Genomic DNA, 24,073 nt, shown 5'->3' with positions numbered 1-24,073 from the left:
GTCCACTAAGTCATGTCCCCAAGCACCTTGTCTACCACCACCTCCAGGGATGGTGACTCAACCACTTCCCTGGGCAGCCTCTGACAATGCTTGATAACGCTTTCTGAGTTTGCCTGTTCCCACGTGGCCTATAATTTGGGCTAATTTAGTTGAAATCAAGGCATGTACTGGTGAGTGCACTTCAGCACCAATTCTCATAAATGCTTAGTAGAGAGGACCTACTACTTCCCTTGTACGGGGAGGTCTTGGTTGGTCACCATTCCTTCCCAGTGTCACGGCAAAAGGAGCCTGAGGCAATGCTGGGAAGAGACCAAGGCGACCCCAGTACAAGCTGAAATCAGACCCTATGGATGTGCGCTGGCTTTAGCCATGAGCGGGCACCTGGTCTCCGCTTGTGGTTGCCCACTGCTGTCAGCACACACTGGGGTGTCTCCCCATGCTCCACAAGGTTCAAGAGACACCTGGGGCCTCAGGGTCAGTCCAGCCAGTTCTTCCCCAGGACATGCCACCCATGCGGTGCTGCCCATCCTTACTTGAGACATGGTCCTTTCCCAGATCCCAGAGGTCATCCCACCATACAGGGTGCAGGGAGACTGCCTTGCGGCCACCTGGCATGGGCATACGAGCACCTCCTGTGGCACAGCTCCTGATCTGCCGCTGCCCTCCAGTCTCTGGGTTTCTCCGGCCACTGGCTGGGTTTTAGGGAGAGCTGGTGCAGGAGCTGTGCGGCCAGATGGCAGCAGAGCCACAGCGCCCAAGGAGGATGGTCAAAGCGAAGGTCTAGGGAATCACCAGCACTTTGGCTTTGGCTTTGCTGGAGCTGCTTGGCTGGAGAGGTGAGGACGGGGTGCAGGGAAAGCCCAGGGTCAATGAGGATCTGGGCTGTCCTGTGCCCATGCTGAGTCCCCCCTTCTGAGCACTCACACGCTGTAAGAAGGTGAATGGACCAAATCAGGGCTAGGCTCACTTGAGGAGCCACCGTCCTGCTCTGCCACTTGCCCATTCTTTGGGACCTTTAGGAAGTAAAATAGGAGCTCCAAGGAAAGGAGCTTTGAGGAATATTACAAGTTAAAAATCTTTTTTTCATGATGATGCTGGCAATACAGTCACCCTCCCTTCATTCCAGAGCTGCACCAACACCCACAAGTGACAGCCACAGTGCCCGCAAGGGGATGGGAGGATCTGTCTAGACCCAGGAAGATAGATGTTTTCAGCATTTTTAAACTCCCCTTGCAAGTAAATAAATAAGCCCTTTCTATATAGAATCACAGAATGGTTTGGGTTGGAAGGGACCTTAAAGATCACCCAGTTCCACCCCCCTTGCCACGGGCAAGGACATCCCACCGGACCAGGCTGCTCAAGGCCCCATCCAACCTTGAACACCTCCAGGGATGGGGCACCCACAGCCTCCCTGGGCAACCTGTGCCAGCGCCTCACCACTCTCATCGTGAAGAAATTCTTCCTAATGTCTAACCTAAATCTTCCCCCTTCCAATCTAAAGCCATTCCCCCTTATCCTATCACTACACATCCTTGTAAAAAGTCCCTCCCCAGCTTTCTTGTAGCCCCTTCAGGTACTGGAAGGTCGCTATAAGGTCTCCTCAGAGCCTTCTCTTCTCCAGGCTGAGCAAGCCCAACTCTCTCAGCCTGTCCTCATAGCAGACGTGCTCCAGTCCTCTGATCCAATCTTTGTACCCCTCCTCTGGATCCATTCCAACAGTTCCATTTCCTTCTTATGCTGAGGATTCCAGAATTGGACACAATACTGCAGGTGGGCTCTTATAAGAGTGAATTTATTTACAGATCTACTTTTCTTATGGTGAAAATTATATTTTCCAGGGTAGGGTGAAGCTGAATCAGCTGAAGATGCCAGTAGGTAATGGCTCTGCTGTGACCACCTTTGGTCACCGCCCTCCTCAGGGCACACGCTGCCTCTAACAGAACTGGAAATGGGGTTTTAGGGCTCTTTTGGGGGTTATTACCATTGCAGGGCAAGGCAAGAACAGGCCAGCAGAGCATCCAGTAAGATACACCCAAACCAGCCCAGGTCTGCAGCTCGTGTTGATTACTTTTGTCTCTTTGGAGGACAAGGAACACCTCTCCCAGGCCCACTCTCCTTGGTGACCCCTCAGCAACATGCTTCCACTCCCCAAGGGCTGGACGGCGAGGGCGTAGAGGCAATGTGACTGCTAGACAAGCTTGGCAGCAAGCTCGGCACACATCAACCCTCTCCTTCACATTTCTTTGATGGTCTTATGGCTCTCAATCACTTCTGCTCTGGGGTTTGCTCAGGGCTCCCTGAAAGAGGGAGTGAGCAGGTCCTGGCGTATCCCACTCTCTGGCTTTCACAAAACACATTCCTAAGGGGAAGGTGACCAGCCCAGTGTTAAGATCATGATGCCCATCACTCCATCCCCAACACCTGCTTGATTAAAAAAGTCACCCTTCAACAAGCACTGTACAGTTTTCAGGACCTATGCTCACACAGATTTAATGAATTATTATCTCTATCTATCTATAGATTTAAAAATCTATACTTTAAATAAAACACAGATTAAAATAGAGAAGAAAGGCATGGGTGGGAAAGAGGCTTCCAGGACCGGCTCTCTTCCCAAAGCACAGGATGCTCTACTGCAGAGCTGTGTTTCCCAACACACGGTAAATGATGGATCAAACAGGAGACAGGTTTTATTCATTTTATTTAACCAATGAAATTCCTACTGATAACAATGAAAGTAATTTCAGCAAGTATAAATGCGATACAGTTTTAAACAAACCCCATTGTTCCGTACCTATAAATACATTTTTCAAAACCTCGTAAAAAGTGCAGATTTATGAATTGCTGTTAAAATGTTAATACGATTCCTTTGTTTAAAAATGCTTTTTTGTCTCTTAACTCACAAAAAAAAAAGTTCCTTCTGCATCTGTTCAGATAAATTCAAGTTGGGTAACTTAAAAACTAACAAAAGTCACACACACAAAAAAAAATCCATCCCACTAGGTCAGTCTGTCCTCTGCAAAAAAAATAATAAAACAACCAACAAAAAGAAAAAAAAAACCAGAAAAAAAATTATAAAAGCTGCTGTGGAAACCCACAGTGAGCTCCTAGCAGCTGCCTCACCTTGCAGGCAAACCTCCTGTGAAAGCACAGAGCCCACGGCATCTCTCCTTCAGGGCAGGTAGTGGCCCACGTGGCAGGACAGGTGACACGCCACCCACTCGCCGGATGCCGTGGGGACCGTGAGACTCACAGAGTGACCACGCATCCCTGCGTCCTGGTGGTGGGAGGGAGCAGCAGGATCAGAGCTTTGTCATTAATCCTCCATCCTGAAACACTCGTGTGGCCGTAGGAAGAGGAGGCAAGAAGCAGAGAGCTGCTGGGCTGGGGCTGGGTACAATTTACACCCTGGCCAGAGGGAGAGAGGTGGGAGATGCAATGAAATAACCTCCCTGGGCACTGCCCTGCCCTACGGCCACCCCAACCCGAGGGCAAGGGGCTCAGACCCACCTCTGCCTTCTAACCCTCGACTTGCCAGGCCCTGCAGACGGCCAATCTAGGGCTAAGTTTTGCACTTGAGAGAAGCTCGGAAGCTTTTCAGAAACACCTTGTCCATGTCTTCAGTCCAGTGGCTGGTCTGTCTGTCCCTCCCATGCCAGTGAGGCTGACGTTTACCGCCGTGCACCAGCGAGCAGACCGTGGGGGGCAGCCAGTGGCCAGCTAATGGGCACGGGGGGGCTGAAACACACGTCAGACCCCGGCCTTCCCAGCGTTTGTGTCCAAATGTGACCAAACGCAGGGCAGCCATGCAGCTCAGACCATCTCACTGTGCTTTTTGCAGAGAGGGGCTCAGCTCACCCACAGTCGAGAGGTCTGCTGGCACACCTCCCTGTACCTACAGTGGTATTTCATCTACAGCAGGGTCTGTTCAGCAAGAGCAGTTTAAAGTGGCTATGTTTATCAAGTTTGCTACTTTATGAATTAAAAAAAAACCAACAAAACAAAAAAAAAAAAACCAAACCCCAACAACTATAAATACAACGACTCTCACACACCAGACACTTGCAGCCTGCGTGACTCATAAACCGCATCAATATTCTGTTAAAAAGCTTATTCTACTTAAAACTATACATAGTACAAGAGACCGAAAAGTGGCAGTCGTGTATGGGCACGCTGCCTGCCCCAGGGTGGCCCACAGTCAGGTGCTTCCTAAAAAAATCAAAGAATTACAGTAACACGGCACAGGACTGCAAAGCCGATCACAGCTTCTGCTTACACTGCATACAAAGTACCAAGGGGAACACAAAAAAGAACTGGTGTTAATACTGATGGATTAAAGAGTAACTATAAAGATCAAAACAGACGTTCACAGCATGCTACATATATTGCTCACAAACTTTTCTTTTCTCTAAAAAAAAAGGCTAATACAAAACAAGGAGTTGGCAGTCTGATTTTCAGTTACGTTGGATAGAAAGATAAAGCATATACATTCATTGTGTGGCTTTCCAGCAAAAGAAGAAAAGGGTAAAACCAAGAGACTTCAAGTTTACAAAATTCCTATTCTTTTAAGCTACAGTTTATATCCAGTTCCGGTCACAGTCATAAAAATATTTCTGACTGTGTCGCCTTGCAGAGTCCAAGGGCTTTAGCCTAATTATTATGATTTTGCCCCTAAAAGCTGCTGCATTTCTCGCCACCCTGAGCAGGCTGCTCCTGCAGCTACCTGGGCACGTGGCAGCCAGGCTGGAGGGAAGAGGTTTGGGTCTGGTGGCACAACACAAGCGTGAAGTGGGGAATGAGAAAGTTTTGGACCGTGCGTGTTTGGACCTGCTGCTGTCGCTTCCCCACGGATCCCTCAGTTGGAGACACGATGCTTGGTGATTCATCCATTTTGTCTCTAAGCTCCCTTCAAAGGGCTGATGGGAGTGGGAAAATGTAATTCAACAGCTGCACGTTCTCCTCAGGCAGAAGCAAACAGTTCCCTTCCCCTGCTCCGTCCATGGAGTAAGGAAAGGGTCCCAGGTACTGTCCTACAGAAGCCCTCTGGACACCTCGCAAGATCTCCCACCATCTCCCCTACACACAGACATACACAAGGACCTCTTGGACACATCAGTGAAGCTTCAACTGACCAACATGTCAACTTTCCTGTGCTGTGTCCGCTCGAGAGCACCTGTGGTCTGTACCTTATGATGCTGACAGCGTGGCTTGCTCCTCACAATTGCCTCATTGGCATCTTAAATACCATCTCTAACCACTGTTGAGAACAAGGGCAGACTTCAGATTTCTGTTTTCCATGAGCCCTGGTGATAGCTGGTAGCCATAGGAACCCCCAACCCTGCCTATGTCTCCAGCAGCCACTCTACAGTCAGCATTTAGATTTATCCCATAGATAAGCAAGAAACCCAAAGCTGCTCGTTCCGGAGGTCACAATGTGCCTGGCTCCAAGGCACCCGAGGAGCTGCCGACCCTGTGGCCCTGTGAGCCTACCCGGTACAAGAGGACCTCAACCCCCCCCTAGATGTCCCTCAAAGAAACCTGCAGGACTGAACTGCTCAAGCATGGGGAGTTTTGACAAAGAAAGCATCTCCTTAGTGCATCCACTGGATTATTACTGTAACTCCAGAGATGGGATGTGACGCTACTGGCAAATGTTGCCTAAATGCTGTAAGCAAGCACTGAATGTCATCCTTTCAAACCAAATTTAGAATCTTCCTGTCCAGAAATAACCAAATACAGTAGTTAAGTGTTTCTGAACATGGGAAAGACCCTCTGAACTGAAAAGCAAATGGTGATATAGGAACCTCGCATTGTTTTAAAAGGTAAAGGTTAGGGGGTTGTCCTTGCATGACCGCTCGGAGTTGTGAGTTGGGAAGACAGGAAGCACTTGATGCAGGAGGGTGGTAGTGCCAGGTTGGAAAATGACAACTTTTGCCCCTGGTGAGCAGCAAAAGGATTAAACGTCTGCAAGAGAGACAGGATGTTTGTTGGGAGAGCAGCAGCATGACCGCATGCCAGGAAATGTGCTCTAAGAGATAAATTAACACTGATCAAGATGCTCCTAAAGTTTCCTTGTGCTACTGTGCCCTCCCCATCTCCAACACCTGTGATCTATGCAGTAGGTATGAAATGCTAAATTCTTTTTCATTTGGAGATAAAAAATTTTATTTACAATTCCCAAAAGTGGAAAAGCTGGTGGATGCATCTCTTCAGACAAGCATAGTGCTGGGGGATATTAAGGAGAATAAATCTGAAGTTCAGATGGTGAAAACTGACTTTTTTTGTCCAGCTCTTGGAATGATCGCTAATGGCAAACCAATTCTTACAGCTTTATGTTCAGATTAGCTCTGGAAAAGTTCATTTACAATGAATCCACTCCCCACTCCCCCCATTTTGTGCAACATCACCCCTTATTTAAGGTGAAGGATCCGAACCTCTAAGGAAAGTAAATTGAAATCAGGAAGATATGGAGTATTTCCTCTGGCTAAAATTTTTAAGTCTGGACACAAGCAAACCATTCGCTATTGCAAATAAACTTTTCCTGCAAGTAGAGGTTAAATAACCCATCTCTTGTAAAGGGAAGTCCAAACTCTGGAACATGAGTCTGAAATGCATGCCTATGTTCATGGAAAAATATACATGCATGAGAAACACTGAGAACCTGTTCTGCAAGAGCAGCAGCTTACAGTTTAACTGATTTTGGAAAGATTTCTCTAAGCCTATATTAAGTCCCCAAAACAACTCATTTCATTAACAATCACTGCAAATCAAATGGCTCTGCTATACATTATTCCTGTAATCTCTATGGAAACTGATTTTATTTCAATTGAATTTAGGTGACTAAGTATCTTTAAAAATCTGACTCAAAAATGCAAGTGGGCACCTTGTAGGATTTTGCTAAGTGCCTAGGTGCTTAAATTCCTACTGAAATTTAGGCAACTAGCTGCTTTTTCCTAATCCCATGAAAATATCTATCAGCATCACTACAAACATAAACACTTTTACAGAATCTGGTGCTTTGACCTTCTGCACTCAAGTAAAAGAGAAGTAAAATGTTTTCCTTTTTGTTCTGTGCTGATCTGTTCTAAATTTAGAGAGACCTATATTTATAATTGTTTACAGTTACTGGTTTTCCTGTCCTTAAAGTTTTTTTAATACATAGGAAAAGCTCTTAGTGGTGATGCTTTAACTCTTATTGCTGTAAGTACATTCTTTTCAGTATAATGAAGGCTTCAGAACAAAAATGCGTTTCATTTCAGTCTTGATCAAAATAGATCCATGTACAGCTCACCAAAATTCTCACAGGATACCTCAACACTTGCTGTAGCTGCTGTCTGTACAAACTGTACCCTAGTCTAAAATGGTCTCCACTGCTGTATGATGGCTCTCTTGTGATGATCAGCTGCAGGCAGAGTGTTCTGGGAAATGCAAATGCTTTTGCCAATCGGCATCTTTTTCGCTTCTCTTCATTACCAAAAAAAAAAAAAAAACCAGAGCAATTTCAGCAAGAATGTACTCTATCGTAACACACATTTTGAAGCGATTCTGCACTGGTAAGAAGCTGCTCGTGCTCAAAAGCTCTGTTCTCTACTTACAGCATTCCCTGTGCTAGCTGGTTAATTTGTACCCAACAAGCTCTCTCTTCAGCAGACAGGAGACTGTACACTTTATTTTTATGTTGGTCACGGCTGGGATTTTGTGGACTAACAGTAATGCTGGTAAATATCAATTCCAATAAAGGAACACAGAGGGAGAGAATCTACATTTTAAACAATTACAGTACTCTTAAGAAGAATATTAATGAACAAAGTGTGAAGATTCACATTCATGAGTACTTGAAAAATGCAAAAAATCCAAGAACACTTGCACATTAAAATTTGGCACAGCGTGAGCCTAAAGTACACACAGAGACTATGGCAGAGTTGTCTGACTTTAAACACCTATTCTGAACAAATAGCTATTAAAACCCATAAATTTGAGTATAAAAACTAGGCTATAAATTGTTACACTGTAAATGCAATACTTTGAAAAAAATGCCGTGTGGAAAACACTTCCAGAAGTTTCACGTTTGCATTTAAAATAAAAATAAAATAGCAAACTACTTGCATGGTGACATTTCCTGGGGTGGAATGTCTTGCAGGCCATATGTGACTTGATATGGCAACTTTGAAAATAAAGAGAAATCACTGGTTTACAACAAATTTTTATGAAGTAATCCATTTATGGTTTCCATATTTTGAGCTGGCATGTATATTTCGTAAGGAAAGCAGTAAAGGCACTCATGTTTCCAAATGTAAAACTCAACCTACTCTAAAAATCTTTGCATTTCTGAAGGTAAACTAAGCCGTCATATTAGTTACTCAAATCTAGTTTTGCTTCCTTTCCAGAGCTCCGCTGTGCTTCTTGAGAACTACTTGAAATGAAAGCAAAGGAATTTAAAGTTGTACTGTACAGTTCCCATCACGTGAAAAAAAAGCAGAAGTATTGCATGAAAACCTCTCTCAGCAGAATTGTTCTGTGCATAAAAGCCATTAGGTATGGCCACTGCAGTCACAAGAGGGAGGAAAAAGGATCAGAACAGCTTCAAAAGCTAATCTAAGTTCACACATACAAGTGTCTCAACACTTCTGAGAAATCTTTGCAGTCAGCTATACAAGATAAATAAATCTGATGTTTTACCCAATGCTCTCTCCATAAGAGAGTGCGATGCTGTCTGTTGGGTAATTTTCTAAGTAGCCAATGTTACATTAGAAAAAAAAATAATTACAATTTCTTCCTTGCAAGGTTTTCACATGCAGAATCTGCAGTCTGAAAGTGCAGAAAAGTGTACAATCATTTAGCTTTCCAATCTGGAACAGACAGATAAAGCGAAAAAACCAACATGCGAAGTCACAGCAAAGTATCAGGAAAAGGGAAGAAAAGAGAAAACTAACTTCACTAGCGTACTGGTCCATGACTTTGTCAAAGAAAAGTCTTAAAATATGATTGATTTATTGATTGATTGATAGTATATTTTTAAACTATTCTGTCATCACCAGTGGAAAAAAATCCTGTATTAACTTCTACAATCCGATAGAACATGAAAAATAAACCTATCCAGTTAGTTTTGAATGTATGCGACATAAATAAAGGTCACCCTCCTCAAAGAAATGCAAAAAGTCCAAACCAACAGACAAAAGTTGAAGCAGTGACAACTTGCATCCTACTGGGTAAGTTTAAGCATCTCTTTAGGCACTTCACTGGTTCATTAAATGCAATACAAAATAAAGCTATAAATATCAACATTTTGTGCTCTTAAAAATTAGTCAAAAGCAACAGAAAACAGCACAAAACTGTGACATTTTTGGCAGCTTATTTCTTCCCTTCCCCAATATTATCGGTTGTCTAAGAATGCTTCGTTTTGGGGATGCTTTGGCATCTCAGTATCAGGTTGTCTTAAGCCGTAAAAGCTAAAAGAAAACTGCTAGGCCTTAGACAATAAAGAAATTTGGTTTTAAAATTTCTTTATGGCTATATAAGAAGGACACTTTAGCAGTGGCATGACAGGGAAAAAAGCTTGCTTTCTTTTTAAATATTGCACTTTTCTTTTGTTCACTCACACTAATGCATAGAAACTTTTTAAACTTTGAGTATTACAATTTCATGCTATGAAAAAGTTATGGGAAATAAATTTCTATACATCCAATATGAAAGAACAGATATACTAGCCTTCCTTTACTTTCCTTAGTTAAAACATTGAGAAAGAAGAGAGTGCAAAAAAACCCACAACCTTAGTTTTGGTCAGCCTGTGTATCAACTTTATAGGTGCCAACTAAACAAATTGCAACATGTGATGAACATGGATATTGGAAGGACAACTGAGGGTGACTGTCAGTAAAACAAGATTATGTATGACTGAAAAGACAGTGAGCGTGGCCGAAATGGCAGATTGTGAGGCCCCTTCTCATAGGAAGGGGCACGACAAAGCAGATGAAATTCGCACTTCAGTAGCATGCTGTAGGATTTATCACGACTAATTTCACATTAAAGTGTGCTCAATGTGTACATCCACATCTCGCATCACCTTCAATTGCTGTAGTAAGACAGTGACCAGCAAGCAGTCTCCAGGAGACACAGAAGAATCCAGTGGGCAATTCAATGCAATGCAGCCCGCGGGTCTCTGTCACGAGTCACGACATGGTGGTACATTCTCAGGACAGGTAAAACTGATCTTCTGCTGGACTCCACTTATCTGAAAAATGATTGCTTGGAAAAAGAAGTCTCTAAGCACTTCACTCCTGTGCTTGAAGAACAAAGCGCTAGGATTGGATATAATAAAAACAGTTTCAGGATCCTGGCTGCTGCACAGAAATCCAGCTGGAAACAATGCAGAGTAGTGCTCCTCAGTGTTACTTTTGTTATCATTAGTAATGTTAAGCATCAAGAAAATAAAACACGTCATTGCACATTACAGCCGTCAAGAAGCACGGCTAAACTTTGACACTAGAGAATCGAATAACCTGATGCTACATCACAAACAGCTTCTGGTGTGTATCTATTTCAAAAGGTCTTTACATACTCAGTAAAAACTCCTTTACTCCTGCCCAGCGAATGCTTCAGGTTAAGTGACGAGTTATGGCACGAAGGGCATACAGAAGTTCGGCTTGCATACGAGCTTCCATTAGAAGTAGATTGACATGAACCTGTTAAAAATAAAATCAGCCATTTAGTTCACCTCTGAATGCAACACCGTTTATTCATTTAGGCTAAAATTTCTAACCTTTAATAACGTACCGCTGCGAAAAACTATGTCCTTTCTCCCTGTACCCTGCTGCAGGACTTCAGTTCCTCATGAGACAGCTGCGTAGTACGCCAATACTTGACCACATCCTAAGACTGCAAGGAACTAGCCTCAACTGCTGCTTTAAGCAATCTTCCATCAAGTTCCAATAAAACCATTTTTGTATCCTACTGGTACTAATTCTTTACGAATTGTATTTTTGATTTACTATCACCTTGGACCCATACTTAGGAGCACAGAATAAGGACCAGTTTACATGCCAGATCAACCAGCAGGCACACAAGCACTGAACCCTTGTTGGAAAGCACTTAACTTGTATCACTTAACAATGTATCTGAAGACATATTGACATTTTCATTGATGAAGAACACTACAGATTTTAAATACACACACACACACATATATATATATATATATATATATATATATGTTAAGGTCTTTTTTGATCCCCAAATCCCAAGTATTGGCATAGTTGACCACTTCTGCATTCCCAAGTTTACACACTTTTCTATTACAGTTGTCAGCTCAATTTTATGGCGAAATCACTCAAAATAATAATAATAATAATAATAATAATAATAATAATAATAATAATCAATATTCCCAGTACACTAAGAAGTATTTTTGTAGAATTGATATCTAACACTCAATGAATGAATGGCTTTTGTTTCTCTCTGGTTAAAAACAGTTTGTTTGATGGATACTGCCATTTTTACCTGTCAATATATTTTCATTTTTAAACAACAAGGGGCTCAGTTTGGCTCTGAAATACGTACCTTCTCCGAGTGCTTGAACTGACGCCAGTAACTATCGTACATGCGCTTGGTAGTTCTCTCTGGGTAGCAGGTCACTGTCTTTATGTAAACCTTCAGGCTGCGTTCAAGTAACTGATTAACTTCTCCATAATCATAGTCATCATACCTAAGTAACACAGGCAATCACTCTGTTGGTCCTATGTTTTTAAAAGCGTGGTCTTTTGCACCATTACGTTCTTAAGTTTGGGAACTGGCGCATTTATCACACATGCTAGAAAACCACCTGCTAACAGCGGATCTAAAAGGCTCAGTACTAGGATGTTGTCTTTTCTGAAAGAAGGATAAAGAAGGGGACAGGCTGGCTTCAGGGAAGACATTTCTGTAATATTTTCCATCCTGATTCATAATCATTCTCTCCTCTGGAAGCAAAAGTTATACTGATATGCCAGCAAAACAACTCTAACTTCCAGACTGAGTTACACTCATCAACACCCCCACTTTAACATCCAGAGCCTAAAATCATGTTTTTCACATGGTTCATTTTTCATTCTCTTTACACAGTTTAAAGTGCACTCCTAGGCCAGGGGATTTCCATACATACCTGATTCCATACATACAGTGGACATAGTTAAATAAAGCTCTTCTTAGCATAGTTGTATCAACATCTTCATGTGTTGCCATAGTGTTATATGTGAGGTTATATACCATCCGAAACTTTTCATCGAGGAGATGCCCAATATCAGAATAAAGCCTGTTCACAAGGGAAAAGCCATGATTTTCCCAAGTATAGTCCTGCAGGAAGAGAAGGAAATAGATAAATGTACTAATGAAGTCCCTATCTAATTATCTCTATAGCTCAATAGTTTCTGTTGTCTGCTAGTAATAACTTTATTGTCTCCAAAAAATCAGCATTTGCATTTTCAAGCCTTCAATCATATCACCTGCTCCTTCTCCCAGGCTTCCTGGCAATGAATATCATATCACAACACTCCACCTCCAGCTGGATTTCATTAACCTGCAGGAGAAAAAAACCCAAGCTTCTCCTGAGGCGTTGAGGCAATCTCCCAGTCTGCTGTGCCACTCTGACCAGTGTCATTCTATGTGGCACGGGCCTGCAAGTTTTAAAAAAATGTTCCCCTTGGAGGTTTTGAGGTTTAGCTCTGAGCAGAGATGGAGTATTTACTTCTACCCTGGATGTATGCTCATTGGGTAAAGCGCTGAACCATCCTCAAATCAACTAATAAAATCCAAGCTGATCCGGTCTTAGACAAGCACCTGGACTGCAAGGATAAAAGCTTGCCTACTCATATCAGACACAGGAAATCTTTGCAGTGTGGTGGCACGGCATCGGCAGCAGAGAACAATCCTTTTTCAGAGCAGCGTGCACCTACTCTCCACACTGTGGTTATACAGACGTTAGTTTGCCTGCATCCTTGGCAAGTATCCGGTCATTCAAGAACTGATGCCACCTTTACGATCAAGGGCATCATCTCCACATCCTTCCTGCGTCTGGCTGTCTTCAAAAGGTATTGCCGTGCAAGGGTCTTCACCCAGGCACTTTAGAGCACGTCTGCTGGACTGGCCCCTTCATTAGGATGAGGGAGAAGAGAATGTTGGACAGTATTCAGATGCCTAACAGAGGCATTCAGTGACATCCAAAACACACCACAACATCACATTTGGCCTCCAGCTGCCAGTCCAAAAGCCTGTAAGGCTTGTGAGACATGTGCTGTACCTACCAGCCCTGCACCAAGTGTCCAGCACACCTGGGGCACCACAAAAGCCTCTGAAAACCAGAAGCCCCAGGAGGGGGAAAGTGCTGTTTACCAACAGCAGCTGATCCATATGATGAGAAAGGGATAAAACCAGTTTAGACATTCTACTATGCATGGAATACCTTTTCCTATTACTAAATTTACACCCACAGAGATACGGCAGTCTTGTTTTATCAGAATAAGAATCAGATTTATTGCAGGGTTTTGGGATACTACTGCAATTTAAATAGCATTTACAGCAGAGCATCTGGGAGACTACATACATCTTAGGAGTCTTAGAAGTTGGACATACTAATGAAGTTAAATTATCAAGGTGACTCCTTTGAATGTAGGCCAGAAGCTGTCCTATTTTTTCAAGAGCAGAGCCGTTTTAATTCCAATTTTAACTTCTGTAGAGCTTTTTTCCATGGCTGCCTGCTATTCCTAAAGTAGTTAAGCAGAATGTTTGATTTAAAGGCACTGACTGGCTTATTCTTTTTGGCAATATCTACCCACTTCAGGCTCATATAAAGACTGCAGAGTAAATTATCCAGATAGGCAGAAACCACTATATAGCAAAACACATTTCCTGAGAGTAAGGACTCTTTATTTTACAGTCTTAGACTCGTCTTCTAACCATAGAGTTTTCCTGCACTCACTATTTTTTTTTTTAATTAAAGTTCTCTGATTTGGTTTAGGATTTGTTCTATTGCTTACAATTTATTACTTGACTGCTGATTATTCTACTCTATGAGCTGGAACACAACCACATAGAATGTCCCTCCTGTTATAAATACTATGAAGAAGCTGATGAGTCTGGTCATAGAAAAAGATGCCAATGTGCAAGAGAATGCATAGGTAAAATGTACACAGTGTTCTTTCAACAGCACTAAAAATATATTTAAATATAGCCAAAAACTTCAGCAATCGTATTTAAGGTCTTCTTCTTTTCTGACATTTTGAATGTCCAGTGATTTGGTGCACACATCAGAATGGTTCTCATAAAATCGCTCTCAGAGACACATACATCTCTGGGTTGAGAACCACTGGACAGAGAATACTTGATAAAATGACAGTGGATTTTTTCTACAACATCTGGAGGGATAGAAAATAATTCCTTCTTTTCTACCTGTCACTTCTATTCTCTATTAAGTGATATGCTTTACAGTTTTCAAACATGAATTCTGGTAATAATTGGACTAAGACTGAAAGCTAAGTATTTCCTTGTCTACTATTTCCAAAGAGTGAAGGAGTCATCTCAGGTAGATTTATGGAAGCTTGTGAGTTATTTAAAGGACCAGCATGCAACAAATATACCCCACTAAAGCTGCTTTACGCCATTTGCACTGTAGTAAGATACACAAACATTCTTTGAGTGAATGCACTTTAAACGAGATGGTACCTGAGCTCTGAATGTTGGCAGATGGTCTTCTCCTCGCCTTGCAAAGTCTTTGTACCCAAATCCAGGATCTTCAATATAGCGGGAGACATCCGTAGAAACTATTTCATCATCAAATGCTGTAAATTAAACAGCAAAATGCTTTGCTTTAGGTAAGCGAGTCAGCGCCGACTTCCAGCTACCACTCTACTACTGGACTGGAGAACAATTTTACAAGTTGTGCAAAGGAAGAGAGCAGTATGATGGAAAGAAATATATCCCAATCTGTTTGTTTGGGATCCATCCCTTTCATTAAGCCAACTAAATGTCAACTTACATCGGACATCTAATGAATTTCTACAAAATAGGAAGAGATGAGCTAAACTTCTGTTTAGAGCTGTGTTTTTAACTCTGTTGACTTCTGAGGGAGGCTGTATAACTTAACTTTTTAAGATGAATCCCATTCATAAAGTTATTGCGCTGGAAAAAGAAACAGAAAAATGTATTCTTGGCAAGAGGATTGGCATGCTGAGCACGTTTGGTGTCAGGAATTACACCAGCTCTGCTCTGTAACCCAGAGTATGAGCAACCAGAAAGCAATGCAATACTCCATTTGTAAATATCAGCTGAAAATTATATGAAAACAAAGAGGTCTACAGTACATCAGGCTGAAATTCTGCCAGAAGCTCTAGTAACTAGGCATCTTCCAAGAGCTCCAAAACATGTCACTAAGCAAGCACAGGTTCTCTATCAGGGATTAATCTTTCCCTCCCGAGTAAACAGGTGGCTTGATTGTGTAACTACCTCTGCAGAAGTTGACTACTGCATAGCTGATTGCATTTGGCCCTGATGTTAAAATCCTGGCTCACCCCCACATGCACTGACAGAACAGCTGCCATATGTCCACTGCTAGCACCTTGAAAAGTCAGTTAATCTAAGAATTGCAGAAGTGCTTTATCTACTCTTTGCCTCATTAAACAATCAAAACATAACTGCGTAGGAAGAAGCTCTCACAGCATATGCTACAGCAAATCCTCAGCGAAGAATAAAAAAACTGCACATAAAGGCTCCTCTCCCTTGGCAAAGACCAAATTTCATGCAAGGGTACAGGCCCAATGTACATAGACTCAACTCAAACCAGCAAAAGGCAAAGAGGGAGGGAAATCGACAGAACTATCAGCAACCCCATCGAAAAAACATTCTGTCCCAAATAACACCTCTTCCTTATATGCCCGAAGTTGCACAGATTCATGGGAGTCCCAATGTGATCATGAAACCGCAATGGGTGCCATTTTATCTGCCCTGTTGATACTCTTTGACCAAAGAAAAACACAAGGAGAATGGACAAGGTTTATTTTTTAAAACCCAGGCCTGATGTTGCTGATGTATCTTCTTCCAGAGATCCTGCATGTTCCTATAGAGCCACAAAACAATCTCTCTGCCAATCCACAATATGTTCTTCCTTCCTTTTGGGCTCAGTGCATACCTTCAAAGAAAGATCTAAATTCACAAAGAACAGTGTCGGCAAAATGTGAAGTATTTTATGGGCCACTTAAAAAGCCACAAGGTCCAATCTTTGAGCTGCCTCTCCTACGAGAATATGATTGCAGGCTGATTATTTTAACATGATTATTTCTTTAAATATTTTCTTTGGTAAAAAACTCTTGCTGTCTATGGGAAAGCGATTTCATTGTATGGTTTGTTAGAAAATAAGGCCCTCAAAGCACATGAAAAATACTGGAAAAGCTCAGAATTTTGAACATTATGTAAAAATAAAATAAATGCTATGAAATCTCTGTCACTACACAGGCAGTGGAACAGAACAGCAGTATGATCACTCAAAAAAGGGAAGTTAGTGACGTCCTTTTCAGGTGAGAAGTAATTCAAGCAGTAAAAAGCTGAGTCTCATTCCAATCTATTTCCTCAAGTAAATGCATATCACACTTATGAATGTCACTGAAGTTCTAAGCACTGTAGACCCTAAACCCGGGAAACATTACTGAGTATTTACATGAATGAATTAATTTGAAGACATAAAGCATGTAAAGAAAGAGAAACACACAGAGAACTTTTTAAAGAAATCTATATGCTTTTTTTTTTTTTAAAATATATAAAAGTGGAATTTCTAGTAACTAAAAGGATGGTGTAATTTGCCAGTCAAGAAATCTTAAGCAGATGAAGCAAGTGACAGGACCAACCTTACTACATGCCTACTAGACCAAGTGTCAGAATAAAGAAATGGACAAAACCAAAGCTGTCATCACTGAACTGGCCTCAAGTGTTTGGTTCCTACAGAGCACAAACAAAACAGAACTCAAAAAGCACAAATACCTCCACTAATTACTAGCAGACTCTCCTTCTTCTCCTTTTCAAAGCGAGTTGCCATTTCTTCCTGAGAGGCTTCTTCATCCTCTTTATCTTCTTGCAGCCTCTTCATCCTTTCCATTAAGGCCTCCAGCTCACTTAAAGAATCTGCAATCTGCAAAAACACCATGACATTCTGCAAAATTAGAAGATAGACAATGTGTGTCATCTTCAGATTTCAAGCTCAACAATAAACGTTCTCAAAACCAGATAGCAGCAGCAAACACAAAAACTCAAGCCAGAATGCGGTTTGACACATACAGCATAGACAAACAGCTTCCAGACAGTGAGAAGAAGGGAGCTGGTAAGTGTTACTTTATCCTATTGCAGTAATCTATTGCAGTGGGATTAGCAGCAGAAGAGATGGCGGTTGAATGTGGAAACCATGGCCACTTATAATATACATACTCTACTGTGTAGATGGCTAAGGGAAAGCTATCTGTGTGCCCTACATGTATCAGAAAACAAATCTTAATATTGAAGTGATTTATCTCACTCTATCAGTAATGCACAATGTGCTTCTGAACACATACAGTGAAACACCACAATACAGAAACATGGCCTGAGACAGCAAAACAGTGTTTCCTTTTTCTTTTCATTTCCTTTTGTTACACGCGATCGAAATAACCATTTATGTTGACCTTTTTTCTTGAGATTCTTTTCTATGAGAGAAACAGGATTTTCTACTAGAAATACATCAAAGTTTTGAGGTTCCATGATCTGCACTTAAAATTCAAATTTTTCATAAGATAAATCGTTTGTTTTTTCTTTTCCAACTTTTCCTTTTGAATCTGTTCTTCTGCCCATAGCTGTAATTGTTTTCTAGTGTCCTATCTGCTGCTTAACAAGCAGCACAGAGTCAGCAGCAGCCCTCTGCCCTCTATGAACGGGGAATAAGACACCCCAGTGATTTGAACTGGCATGTCTTCCTTCAGCCCAGAAATGTAAGACACCGCAATTGAACTGACTGATCCCATGTTCACAGTGCACTGCTGATTTTTAAAAATATATCTAGTCATTCTCCTCATAATCCCAATCTTCCATCAAAGGTGATGAGGCCAATTCATCAATCAGCATTAATTCAAGGACGCGTCTTCAAGCATTATAGAGCCACTGTCAGAAAAAGAATTCCACATTTAAGTTAATTAACTAGTAATCAAAGTTCTCTGTTGGTTGATTCAAGACTGGAACACCAGTGTGAAGAATTAAGTCATTTTATTTCAGACATTTCCTCCTATCTGCATGGAAATGTTTCAGTATGACCTGTTTGTTGATTGTGGGCCCTGAACTATTACGGCTTCTGTTTTTTTTTCCCCATTTCTTTTTTATTCCACATGTTAGGAACATGGATGACAATGCTCCAGTCAGCTACGCACTACCTGAAGAAACTGAGACTTCAAGGTTTCAGACGAAAGCAAAGTTTTAGTCTTGTGCAATAGGTTGTGAGATTAACTACCAAAATCATGTTTCTCTGACTACCACCCGCGGTTACAACGTGGCTTTCAACAGATCACACTGCAACCTGCTGGAGCTAATCTAAGAGTTACCAGACGCAAGCTTTCCTATAAAGTAGACAAAAACTTTCAAACTACCCTGAAATTTAAACAGGAAAGAATGGAAGCAAAGTTTTCTAATGCAAAACAGGCAAGCAAAAGAATCTTCTTGCAACACTAACCCCAAAGTTGCTACTTGTGAGGGATGCATTTTCTATGTTGTTGTCATTGGCAAGATCACAGACACAGAAGTTGTTGACTGCTATAAGTCTGACTCCGTTAGATGTATCCGGATCTCTCTCTGGATTAATGCCACTACCAAATACAAAACTTGCCAAGGCATGATAATGTGCCAACAGGACAACAGCATGCACCAGTTCAGGAAGAGACCAATTATTTTCCCCAGTCTTGACAAGTTTCTGAAATGAGAATAAAAAAAGTGTAAACATAAAATCTCTGTTGGCCTCCAGCTTTTCTAGAAAACACTATGTATTTTAAAAAGGGATCAATTCTTTTTTTCCAGTAATACCATACTGCTCTTGCACACAAACTCGCGAGATAAACCAGACACCTAACATATTACCTCTTTCCTTTTGTTGTTATTTCAGCCAATGCTATTCCTAAGGAGTAAATCTTTCTGGCTTTGTCACACAGAATTTATTGGCTTCTCCAATGCTCTAGCACTTCCCTGATATTTTAATTCAAGGTAACGAAGCCTAACCAGACACTTGCATAGTTCTTAGCAGTTCTTATTACTGGACATTTACTGCTAGTACAGGGCATGGCTTAACAGGTACCTGAATGTGCTCTTTCGTGATGAGCCAGGGCCGGTGTGCAAGGAGTTTGTTTATTTCATTCAGATTTTTCAGTCTTTGGGGAATGTATTCTAAACCATTCAACCACTCTGCAATCCCACCAGTCTTCAAAAACTCATCAACGTGCATATTTATTAGGTAGGAACACTGATGTCTGGCAGCAGCCTGGAATATTTAAACACAGAGGGAAAAGGGCAGCACATTAGCATGTAATCTGATTTTGCTGCAGGTGGAAGACAGGTTGCTAACACAAAACAAAAAGACAGTTTTGTTTCAAAGGGCCATGTTTCATATTGCAAAGCATAGCTATATAGTACGGAGGTTAATCCAATAAAAGTAAGTTTCATTACTTTACTCTGGATCACATAATCTAATTTAGGTGGGAAGAGATCTCTAGAGTAGATCTGGTTTGATTCCCTGCTCACAGTAGGGATGACTTCTATCTGGTTGCTCGGAGCCTTGTGCAGACCAGATCTCCATCCTTGGAGATCACACAGCCTCTCTTGGCCCCTGTTGCAATGTCTTAACATCATCATTGTAAGAATTGTTTTCCTGGTGTTCACTCGGAATTTGTTGTGACTACAGTCAATCACATCCCATCCTGCTGCTGCACACTGATGGTTAAATACCCAGAAACACAGCTATAGTTTTAACTCCTCTCTGTAAAACATCACTCTTGTGGGCACATGAGAGGTGTATTGCTGTGAGAACGGCCAGTTGTCTCTTCTCATTGAAAACCTTCTGGCTAGACATGCTTTATTCTGATGAAAATCAACTGAAAAAAATCACTGTCTGCCAAAGTATCAATCTAGTCTCACCTTTCTAAAATATTCCTTTAAAAAAAATAAAACGCAAAGGTCAAGGATGCAGGAGAAAACATATTGTTTCTTGTTACATACCATTATAGCAATGTAGTGCCTATAGGGCAAAGGAAGAGGCCCATCCATGCGCAACATATAGAACTGGCTGCGGAGGAAAGACTCCAGGTACTGAGAATGGATACTCATGACCTGCGTGATGTTGTCCAGGCGACCGGATGTAGAATATTCTTCCACAAGAAGATTAGTACGTTCATCCAAACCATTTGCTTGCATAACCTTAAAAATAAGATGGACAAACTTAACAAAGAGATTTTCTCCAGCTTTCGCCTTGGAGAGAAACACATTGTAGTATGAAAGCTTTGCTTGTGTACTAACTTAAAAGCAAGACAGGAGATCTGGTTGTCTGTTCACAAATATACATGCTTGCACGAGTGCGAGTACACACACACATGTGCTACTTGTATACTGAGAATTGAAAAGCACTTCATACCGCACCTCTGTTATTTCAGTATGTTTCTATGAAAAACAGAAAAACATTTTTGTGTAGACTGATGCAAAATGGCTAAACTCACAGATGCTTAAAGTCAAATCTGTAGAAAGAGATGGATGTAAGCAAGAGCTAAATGGAAAGTGAAGTCTTTATGGAAGTCAGCCTGTACAGACACACACCACCTGAGCATTCAGCCCTAAAACCAGTTTCAAAATTAATGGAGAGGAACTGGGTTATGTAACCAAATTATAGAAGTAGCTTGGCAATCTACCCCTTCTATGCTGGTGTAATTGAAGAGGAGATCAAATGCTAATTTGTCCATAACAGTCAAGCATTATTTAGAATAGGAATTTAATGCTTTCTTTAAACAAAAGCTGTTCTTTAATTATTCCATCCAATCCAAACCTTGGGCACAAGATGAAATGAAACAGCAAAAGAGTTAGTAGCTCTTACACTGCAAGCCCTGACACAGTATTAGTGCCATTACTCAGTGTTTATCACTCAGAAGAGCCATTCTCAACATGTTCACCACTGAAGTTACAAGCACAAGACCAGAATACTCAGTATTTATTCTGAAACTGCACAGTATTAAACCAGTCAGCTTACTACTGCAAACACCATGACGTGAGAAAACATTTTGGCTGGTTTTTAGCTGCACATGAAGACAGAAAGTGCCCAGATATAATGCTTCTGCTAAAATACTCTACTTAAAATATGTTTTCCTTCTTTCTCATAGGCTGATGAATGGATGATGTCTCATATACTTTTCATGAAGTCTTATACGGAAGTTACATACAAAGAAACATAATCAACATAACACATTTGCACTTCTCGCCACTCTACTTCCCTGTTTTAATTAGTGGGACCAGGAAGAAAGGGACAAAGCAGCTATGCAGTTAGGCTTCATAATTTCTACATGTGTAGCTCTTCACTATTACAGGTTTTCTTTGGTTTTTTTACCCAAAATGATGCCTCCTCAGCTTTCTTTAAGAATGTTTTTACCATTGGAAGTTTATTCACAAAGTAGAGATCATTTTATTTCACTTCTTATGGTACATCCCTCACTCCACTCCAAGGATTCCCCCTCATTCTTTAGCAAGTATATCTTCCATGAACTTCATAGAATCATAGAATTATAGAATAGTTGGGGTTGGAAGGGACGCTAAAGATCATCTAGTTCCAACCCTTCTGCCACAGGCAGGGACATCCCACTAAATCAGGCTGCCCAAATTTAAGACATCTTTAACTCATCTAGTAGTTTCTTGGGGAAATCATACTTTTTGTGCCTCTTGTAAGGTCTCTAATCTTTTCCAGCTTGTCAGGAGCTTTCTTTGTAACAGCACAAGTTATGGAGAAGAAATTCTGCTGACAAAACTGAAATATAATCCTGTAGGATTGCACTGTTGTTATACTAGGCAAGGCAATATGCAGCATTATTGCTTCTGAGATTTATCTCCACCTATATTATTATCCTTTTCATATTGTATATGTACTTCCTCCTGATTTATTACCATCCATGGATTTGCAAACGTGTTTTTTTATTCTGCTTGTAAAGCCTTATGACACTTTAACAGGAACCTTTAAAATTAATTTGTTATTGCTCTGTCCATATTCCTTCCTTTATGACAATAAAGCAGGCTTTGACACGAGCAGTGTTATTATCAAGCTTTGTGAGACATTCAATATGTTACTAATCTCCAACTACATCCTTCCTTTCCACTGTACTATTTCATGCCAAGGAATGGGGGAAAAAAGTAGTTAGTTGCTTAACAAACCACATTTAACATTTGTTTGCGATACTGAATTGCTGTTTTATCCATGCACGCGGAAGTTCCCTTCTTCTGCAGGGGTAACTGCTGGAGTTACTATTTTTTTTTGAGCTACTCAGTGATTCCTCTGGCACCCTTGGCTAATGTCCTTACCAGATGCATCAGCTGTGAAATAAATCCATTAACAATTCTCTCAAAATAGGTTATAATTTTAACTACTTTTTTTTTACTTTTTATAAAATGATTAACATTAGGAGGAAAATAAAGTAATTACAAAGTTTGGCATTTCATTTCATCTCGTGTTTCATACAAAAGGGAAGTCCTCTTCACAAGTTTAGCTGGCTGGAACTCACACTGCTCTCATCTTCCCAAGTCTAAGAGACTCTTTCTGAACTCTCTTCCTTTTTTGCTTCGTTATGTTTTCTTGTTGCCAGCCTTTATATTTTCTCTGTCGGGTTTTAGATTCAAACCTTGCTGGTGTATAAGCTGAGACACACTTAGAGAACAGCAGCTACCTCATCTTTCAAAATATCTTTTTGGCCCTTCTAGCATGCGAGTTTTCTGCCTTAACAACAACTTAAAACAAACCAAAACAAAACAAAAGGTCCTGATTTTTAGTTGGTCATTCCAAATAATTAATTGATCAATAAATAATACTCTGTGATCATAGAATCATAGAATGGTTTGAGTTGGAAGGAACCTTAAAGATCATCCAGTTCCAACCCCCCTGCCATGGGCAGAGACACTTCCCACTAGATCCGGCAGCTGATGATTGAGATCACAGGAGAACACCACCATAGCAAAGTTTCTACTTACTGCAGCTAGCTGCAAATCAAGGCTTAAGTTGAACATTAAATCATGGACAAAAATCTTGAGTTTCAAGTCAAACCGCACCTTTCAACCATAAATTCTCTCAGAACCACAGTTACAGTCTAAGGAGTTAGTCATATTTTCAGGTGCTCTCAAACTGAAGGTCAGACATTGCCCTGAGAGTTATATAATCATACTGCAGCAACACTGCACAGGCTTCCCCTTAGGCCTGGCATTAAGAGTTATAAGTGATCATTCCCCAAAAGAGGAGCAGAGCAGGCACTCCCAGCTGTCTCCCCAAAAAGATGACAGAAAAGATGTCAAACGGCATCACTTGTGTGAAAGGGCAGGGTGGTTCTTATCCACTGCAGCCTGCTCTGCATAAATCATTGCTTTTGCTTGCAAAGCGGCTTATCTGGGCACCACTGGGCAAGCAGGATCATAAAATCATGCTTCAGTATTTCCATGTAAAATCTACCACCCATCCAGCCCAGCTAACTGCAAACTTACTTCGTTCTCTGGTATAAAGGCACTTGGTCCTCTTGTCAATGGTGGGGAGACTTGGACTCTTTTTTCCTGCAAAACAGCCACATAATTCAGTCAGCATCAGGAATAACACATTAACCTGCTTTATCTTGCAAGGTGAGATCTTCAAGGTCTGGATTTGGTTCTCTTCGCAGGGCCAGCCTTCACTGAGGAGGTAAAGCCATGACACCACATTGGTTAGATCAGCTCTGCATCCCCTGTACTTTGTATGAATGAACGGCATCAGTTTTAGCAAGAGATAAGACAGAAAAAAAAATCCCCCAAATTTAATCCTGATAGCTTGAAGATACATAGATAACAG

General features: G+C 41.3%; 1 protein-coding gene across 2 annotated transcripts in view; it reads right to left on the bottom strand.

Moving 5' to 3' along the window:
• Positions 1 to 8,238: 8,238 nt before the first annotated feature.
• Positions 8,239 to 24,073, bottom strand: part of SESN3 (sestrin 3) — a 42,060-nt gene continuing 26,225 nt past the window's right edge. The window contains exons 2-10 of one of the 2 annotated variants that reach the window (XM_054080794.1): positions 23,737 to 23,802; positions 20,236 to 20,433; positions 19,319 to 19,501; positions 18,704 to 18,940; positions 16,996 to 17,164; positions 14,689 to 14,804; positions 12,134 to 12,324; positions 11,554 to 11,698; positions 8,239 to 10,679 (exon numbers count right to left, since the gene is read on the bottom strand). In XM_054080794.1, the coding sequence (XP_053936769.1) occupies positions 10,593 to 10,679; positions 11,554 to 11,698; positions 12,134 to 12,324; positions 14,689 to 14,804; positions 16,996 to 17,164; positions 18,704 to 18,940; positions 19,319 to 19,501; positions 20,236 to 20,433; positions 23,737 to 23,802 (1,392 nt within the window). In that variant the 3' untranslated portion in view covers positions 8,239 to 10,592. The remainder of the gene's footprint in view (positions 10,680 to 11,553; positions 11,699 to 12,133; positions 12,325 to 14,688; positions 14,805 to 16,995; positions 17,165 to 18,703; positions 18,941 to 19,318; positions 19,502 to 20,235; positions 20,434 to 23,736; positions 23,803 to 24,073) is intronic. The other variant, XM_054080801.1, reaches the window with a different exon arrangement.

Source organism: Cuculus canorus, chromosome 1 (genome assembly GCF_017976375.1).
Source record: "Cuculus canorus isolate bCucCan1 chromosome 1, bCucCan1.pri, whole genome shotgun sequence".
In the NCBI taxonomy this organism is placed as follows: domain Eukaryota; kingdom Metazoa; phylum Chordata; class Aves; order Cuculiformes; family Cuculidae; genus Cuculus; species Cuculus canorus.
The sequence above is the reverse complement of the archived record's forward strand: the minus strand, read 5'-3'. Positions and strand labels throughout refer to the sequence as shown.